The sequence below is a fragment of the Triturus cristatus genome, chromosome 7 (genome assembly GCF_964204655.1).
Source record: "Triturus cristatus chromosome 7, aTriCri1.1, whole genome shotgun sequence".
NCBI classification, from domain to species: domain Eukaryota; kingdom Metazoa; phylum Chordata; class Amphibia; order Caudata; family Salamandridae; genus Triturus; species Triturus cristatus.
Genome location: NC_140590.1, coordinates 826,567,794 through 826,575,771, shown reverse-complemented (window position 1 = coordinate 826,575,771; position 7,978 = coordinate 826,567,794). Strand labels below are relative to the sequence as shown.

The 7,978-nt window shown below is 41.0% G+C and overlaps 1 protein-coding gene across 3 annotated transcripts in view; it reads right to left on the bottom strand.

Annotated features, from left to right (window-relative positions):
- Nucleotides 1–435: 435 nt before the first annotated feature.
- The window catches only part of MRNIP (MRN complex interacting protein), a 348,104-nt gene continuing 340,561 nt past the window's right edge, over nucleotides 436–7,978 (bottom strand). For all 3 annotated transcript variants that reach the window (XM_085617754.1, XM_085617753.1, XM_085617752.1), the window contains exon 7: nucleotides 436–2,506. In XM_085617754.1, coding sequence (XP_085473880.1) covers nucleotides 1,874–2,506 — 633 coding nt within the window. In that variant the 3' untranslated portion in view covers nucleotides 436–1,873. The remainder of the gene's footprint in view (nucleotides 2,507–7,978) is intronic.

Below are 7,978 nucleotides of genomic sequence, written 5' to 3'. Positions count from 1 at the left end.
CATACCGGCATCGAGTCGACAAAAGACCAAAAAGAGTTAAAGTTTAGTCAAAAATTGACTAAGGGGTAAGCTCTTCCCGGATCGGCGCTGTCTGGCGCGGAAAAAAGAAGAACTGACGTCAGCGCGAGAGGGCGGTGTTTAAGTACTCCGACGACGTCATTCCGGCGCACGACGCCGACGACGGGCGCTGAGCCGCACACGACGCCTAGCAACGCGCAAGGGGTATTGCTGACGAAAAATCTTTCTGGAGCCAGCCTGAGGCCTGGGGATATTCTAAGGTGAGGAATCTAACTAACGTGTTTCTTTCAGATAGCTTCTATTAACTATTGACAATATGTCATGTCTATACCAAATAAGATTTCTCATCCAGTTTCAAGCGTATATTTGAAATTAGTTTTTTGTCCGATTGCTACAATATCTTAGGAGTCTGGATTGTAAAGATGTCAACCTGTATTGCAGATGGATAGTCACAACACAAAACTATTGCCAAAATGGCAATAAAGGACTAATTGAAAAGCACATTTCCTAACGATGCCATGTAAAGCACAAAAAATCCTTTCTCATCTCCATGACAGGCAATCCTTTCACTGCATGGTTGAAGCATGTGTGAAACACATACAAAAGCGTGCTGTACCACTAATTGTGCTACAAAAAGATCCATCAGGGAGCAATCTGTTAAAGACTAACAGTCATCAAATCCTCTATGTTCAGTAAACGAAAGTGAAGACTCTTGATGTCATAAATCAGTCCTCTTCATTTCAATCACAAAAAGTCCATACAGCCAACACGTTTCGTTCAAACAAAGTTCTTCAGGGCTGCAGATAATAACACAAGCATAAGAATATGTCATCCCATATGTATGTATTCAGGCATGGCCATATGGAGAGGATTACACTATTTCTGTTTTTCTGACTGTATGGCAGCACATAGTTTTACATTTTTATTAAATGTAATGGGTTCTGTCCCTCTTTTCTGCATTTTCTTATTTTCGATATTTTGTAGGTTTCATTTTGGATTGCTTCTTCAATATCATACACTGAATAGTATGCAAGTCTATTATGTGTCTAATAATTGTACCATGTTTGGCGTTCCCAAACCTCATTAATTTCACGTTTAGATTCTGTGATTCAATCATACTGCCATCCAATTCAGTCTATTGGGGTATTTTTCGTATTTGTGATATTGTAGTATGTTCATGTTCTGTTCATATTGTAATATGTAGGCATATTCCTATGCGTGTTTTATTATCTGTAGCCCTGAAGAAGTTCATCTGAACAAAACAAGTTGGCTGTATGGGCATTTTGGAATTGAAACAAAGAAGACTTATTTATGACATCAAGAGTCTACACTTTTGTTTAATGAACGTAAGTGACTTAATGAGTGTTAGTCTTAAAAAGAGTTGTCCTTGATAGGTCTCTATGTCTATTTTCTGCTTTGGCAGCAATTATCGTAAGCAGTGGATACTCTACTTGGTTGCACCTATATGGAATTGTGGACAGATTTGATTGTATTGTACTGTCTTTGCTCTACTGCTTTGTAAATTGTTTCCACTGTAGTGCTACACCTGATCTGTGAAGGCAAAGACGACTTTAGTGTTCCCTGATCTAAATCTCAGTGAGAAAAACAACTGTTAAATAGAGCTCCTGAATTAATCCCAGCCACTCATAATTGCTCTAAATCTGCTACCTTCTAGTAACTTAGCGATCTTACAAATACATACGAGTTAAGCAAACATACATATACGTTAAGCTGGAGCAAACAAAATATTTTAGGTGCATGCCAGTACAATAGAGAATAAGAAGCCATCCCAAACATATTATGCTGTAACAAAATTCACAAACATAAATTGTGCAGATTACATTCTTCCAGCATTTCAAATATCATCATCAAAGTCTTCATCTGTCTGAAACAGACCTCTTTGGGCAGTAGGTCCTGCATGAGGCATTGACTGCAAAGGAGTTGTTGTCCCATGACTTAACCACTTGGGTGACTGGGAGATTCCAATTGGTGGGGCTTGATTCTTTATATCTGTTGCAGACAAAGTTTTACAGGCAAACTGGGAATCTTGTGAAATGTCTGTCGTAGCTGAGGTGTTTATATTGTTCACGCTGGGTGGACCCTTTGTGCAGAGAAATGATTTATGTGGCGGGAGGACACTCCCTTTTGTCAAGCTCCCAAGACATTTTCCATTCCAATCACCTTTGTCTGGTTTCATACAGTCTTTTTTGACTTGCTGAGTTCTATCCTGAAGAAAACCAGTTGTGGTAGAGGTCCCTAGTGGGGTGTATGAATTCTGGACACCTTCTGAATATGGCTGGTAACTCACATTCACACAACTCTCAACAGAGGAGAGAAATCTGCCCCACTTGGAAGAGGAAGCGCAGGGTTGCTCAAAAGGAAGAGTCTCATGCACTTCAGGTTTTGGAAGCAGTTCTGGTGACCTTGAATTTTCCATTCTGACATCACATTTAATCTTTCTGGGCTTCGCTGTGGAACCTTTCCAAGTCTGATCCAAAGGGGGAAAATAAGAAAAAGGTTTTCACACGAGAGTAAACAGAACATACAAACACTAAACCGTATATTAAAAATGCGTTTTAGTGGTTCAGTTCATGAATAGGTAGATCTTTAGTAAGCATGTTGACGTGACACGTACTCACAAGCTTGCTATTCCCGATAACAAGCACTCCCTGATTCAGCCCTTTGTTCTATCACATCACCCGTACCAGTCCCAATACTCATGCGAATGGCAAATGGTTTGGAGAGCGGTGAATAAATCATGTTACATAAATACTACTCAGGAAAAAAAAATCTCAAATTATCTAATAAGAAAGTAGTAGATAAAATTCAAGCACCCAGCTAAATTTCAAATTAGTGAATTACAACATCACATAATTCATAAATAAAGAAGTGTAAAATTGAAGAGTTGGGCATCTTTTTTACCGTGTTAAGAGTGTGTGTTTTAAGAAAAGGAGTTAATAAGAATCTATTGCAGTCTTGGGACAAGGTAGAAATCTAGGACGGTTATGAGTTTGCTTTAGCATCAGTAGGGCAAAATGTATTGCAACAGTGCATCAGATGACTTTAGAGCACTGCTGCCCCAACGTTTTAGAACCACAACCCCAATTTTTAGGAAGACAAGCTTATCTGACCCACTTAGCTTGCTTTGCAGGTACTAAAGGACGGGTCCCGCACATCCAAGCCCCCACTAGTGAAGGGAGCGCTGGGTCTCCCTTCACCACATGCCTTCTCCAGCGATGGTAACAAAAGCACTGCTGCTTGCACCACTGACGAAGATGTTAGCGCGTCCAGCGCTCTGATATCATTTACTTGCTGGAGACGCACTGGAAGCCATTTGTATTTCCGGAGAGGAGAACTGATTTGGTGAAGCCATTTGCTTACAGTGAGTTGCAGAGGAGGACTGATTTGGTGAGTTCCCTCACTGGGTAAATGTAAGGAAAATATGTGATTTTAGGCAAAGATTGAGGTTTTCGGGGCATTGTGGGTAAGAAAACCTCATGGGATCCACAGAAGGCACACCATCCTGGACTCCTCTGGGTATCTAATTTTCGATATGTCTGGGTTGGGTGGGCATCCCTAGGTAACCACCAAGCCTGGGTCCAAATAGCGTGGCTACCCCTTTTATTGATGTTGCCACATTGGATTTCGGCACCTTTCCTGTAGTAGGTGCTAGACCCACCCACACCGGTGAGGTACCATTCGTTATATTGGAAGATGTGCGAGAATGCTGGGTGACAGGAAATTTCGGGATCCATCAGTTTCCTGAACTTTTCCATACAGAAATGTGAGAATTTAGAAAATGTTTGAGCTTTGCAAGACATTCTGGGTAAGAAAACATGGAGAGATCCATGGCAGGCACACCACCCTGGACTTCTGCAGGTGTCTAGCTTTCAGAAATATCTGGACTTTGTAGGTGTCCCTGAGTGACGCCTGGGCCCAAATATCATAGCTACTAGTATTACCAAATCAGGTGATATTTTGATAGGAAATGTTGATGTCTCCACATTGCCGTTTGGGCCCTTTCCTATTGCCTGTGCTACGCCCACCCACACACGTGAGGTACCGCTTTTATCGGGAGACGTAAGGGAATGTGAAGTGGTAGAACATTTTTGGCTCCCCAGATTCTAGAAGTTTCCCTCACAGAAATGTGAAAATAATGTAAGGTTTGCAAGGGCTTCTGGTGAAGAAGACCTGGTGACAGCCACTCGCGTCATGCCACCATGAACACCCCCCACATGTCTACTGTTCAGAAATGTTTGGGTTTGGTAGGTGTCCCAGGGTAACGGCGGAGTTAGGGCCCAAAATTCACAGCGACCCAAATTGCAAACACAAGGGTCAGTTTTGAGTGGAAAAATTTGAAGTGTCCATGGTGAGTTTCGGGCCCCTACCTGTTGTGGGCGCTAGGCCTACCTACACAAGTGAGGTATTATTTTTATCAGGAGATGTGGAGGAATGCTGGGTGGTAGAACACTTGTTATTACTAACTGGATTTATCTGCATTTGTGACTTCCAAATGTAAGCCAGTGCACAAGAAAGAAAGCAAATCTGGTCGGTTGACATTTCTGAACTTTAAACTGATTATTCAGCAGAGCCTTTCATTAGGCAAGTACCCCATCAAGGACGGCGATCGAAGAATGCGATCTATCACCAGTATGCGTGTCAATCTGGCGATAAGAGGGAAAAGTGGTAGACCATATTTGCTATATTTAGGAGGTTATAAAGTGGAGAAGGCAAAAATATAATTTTTAGGGTAGGAAATTGGGAGCACCCTACCTAAACTTGGTGTTATTATTAGGACTAGCTTGACTCTTTAACTTTATTTTTGTCATTCTGTATATTTTTATCGTAGTCCTCTTAAGTGACAAAGGTGACTTACGATGCCAAATGAAACCCTCAAAAAAATTATTTTACTGGTCTTACAATTCAGACGTTGGCTGCAGAACCCAGCGTTTTTTTGGCACTTCACAGTTGAACTGTAACTGAAGTATTGCGCATACATGAACATTCACAGTTGCTTTTTAAAACATTATTGTTTGAACCAATTTCGTAAGCGTCACCACTGTGGACACTTTCACTTTTCGAGCAGCCCAGAAACATGGCGGCCACTTCATTGAATATGTCTCGTATTTACAAGAGTTTGAGCTATTGGTATTGTAAATGACAATGCCTTTTATGTATGTGTTAATTAGCAAAACAGAGAAAAGGCATTGTCATTTACAATGCCAATAGCTTAAACTCTCGCAAATGCAAGACCTATTGCATAGCAAATGCTTTTCTTTTTTAGGTCCGGCTAACAGATAGCGACACTTACAGCGGGCTTTGGGTCAACACACTGCTTAACATTAGTTGTTTTTCTTGTCAGTCACATTTGCTTGTTTCGCCTTCAATTTACTTTTCATTTTCTTGTGTTTTTCCTCACTTTTGAGCACAGCTTGGCTACAATCCTGATTGGATGGCTTGTATTGCCCTACTGCTTTACATTCAGAGAACTATTTTTTCTTTTTCATTTAGCACTCCATTGGTGCGTGTGTGTTTTGTCAGTCAGTCAATAAATCTTTAATTGGCATTAACGGCCATAAATGAATAAGATCGAACAAATGCACGGCATCAACGTGCAGTACAATTTACCATATGGATCATAAAAGCAATCCAAGCAATTATATTAAAACAATACACCTCTACAATGTATCTAAAACAATTTATAAAACTGATTATTCAGTGCGTTTGTTAAATTAAAAAGGACCCAAATCTAGTCTACCAAAGATTCCATAAGAAACTCATTACAGGGTTGATAGTCTTGATTCATACCGCTTCCTTAGTGTAATAGCACTTCTTATAAAATGTAATGCTGCATACCAAGTATCGGAGGTTTCTAATCTCTACAAAAATGCAATCGATAACTTGTGTTTTCTTTTTCTCTTCAGTGTTATTTACCCCCTCAAATTTTCTCCGTGGGGCTCTCCAGGCCTCTTCCCACTCCCCCAAAACTCTTCTCACCCCTGTATTTCGCGCCTCCTGCTTGGCAATTAATTCTGCTCTCAATTTGCAATATTGCTCCTCTACCCACTCCTGTTCCTTTAAGAAAACAAAAACTTTTCTGCTTTTTGGAGGGTCCAACAGCTGGAACTTGCTACCAAGCCACTCTTATGTTTAACACACTTTTTCACATATATTTTTCAATTTACCGTCCAAGATTGGTTTCCACCAATGTTGGGACAGTAAATTAAAAGCTAAAAAAATAACAAAATCAACAAAAAAGGGAAACATGATGCGTTTGTGATCATATGTTGCTACACATCCACATGTATACATAATTGGCACTGTTGCAGCTGATATGGTGTCACATTTGCAAAAAGCAAAGGCAAACCAAAGTGTTGAGTATTTGTCACTGAAAGGCGAAACTCATTGGCTTTGCCAATGCTCGTTTGCATTCTGGACCATTCATGTACCCCTGCCCTTACTTCCATGAGCATTCTGCGATCTCTATCCCTCCAGCTGGCTCAACCAAGTATCTTTGTCTCCTCATCCTCCACGGTCACTCAATGCCCAAGTACTTCTTGCAGGTTCGAGCCCCTCCATACCACCATTGTCTTGTCCCGGTCCTTTCTTCGCTCTTGTCCATCTGGGGTCTACAGTCCGCTCTCCTCCCTTGCTCCTTCGTTGCCCTGCATCTTTACCAAAGCCCACCTTCGGCGTTTCTGTACAAGATTGTCTTCTCTGCTTTGTGCAACTGTGCCAGTGTTCCCTCTTGACCTCTTTGATTATGTTGGCACAAGCCTATGCTTCAGTCATGTAGGAACAGAAAGATTAGTTACTTGCCTGTAATCCTAGTTCTCTTCCAGGGGCATACTCAAAGTCATTAGCACTGAATAATCCCCGCCCACGTGCAGGATCCCGGACCATATAAAAAATAAATATATAAATATATAAATATATATATATATATATATATATATATATATATATATATATATATATATATATATATATATATATATATATTTATTTTTTATATGGTCCGGGATCCTGCACGTGGGCGGGGATTATTCAGTGCTAATGACTTTGAGTATGCCCCTGGAAGAGAACTAGGATTACAGGCAAGTAACTAATCTTTCTGTATATATATATATATATATATATATATATATATATATATATATATATATATATATATATATATATATGTATGTATGTATGTTGGGGCCCACAAGTGCCTAGCACTTCCGCGACATACATATATACATGTATAGAAATACATAAATATGCAGCCTAACATAGTTCCAATAGGGCAAAACACCAAAATTACATAGGTTTTTCTTGTACAAGAATAAACTCCTACATACACCTTGTAATACACTGCAATAGTGTCACACAAGAAACCTTTATTTTCAAAAAAGAAAAACAGGTAATAGCAGGTAGTCGGCCCATTGGCTGCATAGATGAATAAACATCACAGTACTTTAAGGCTTGCCTTTAAGGCTTCCAAGAACCTGGACACCGTGCCTTTAAGACCTCCAGGAGCTCCTCTGCTCCCATCATGCACCGCAGGTGACAGGTCAGTTCTTTTTTACAGTGTACTAAGTTGAAGAAGCCTGAGTATAAGATGCAAACACTACATTAACATACTATAAATGCTCGTCCGGGGAGGTGGGAGGGTTGCTTATGACTTTGATGAGTATACCCCTGGAAGAGAACTAGGATTACAGGTAAGTAACTAATCCTTCTCTTCCAGGGGATTCTCATCAATAGTCATAAGCACTGAATAGAGTAGCAAGCAGGCCTTTGAGCCCCCCCCCCCCCTATGTATATTAAAGCCCCGGAAGGTGGCGGTCCCCGGGGCTGGGGGAGGGGGGGGGGGAGCTGAAAGCCTCCCCCCCCCCATAATTCACTAAAGCCCTGGGGGTGGCGGTCCCCGGGGCCCCTCTGGGCCCCCCATTCAAAAGTGCATATTGGCCCCCCC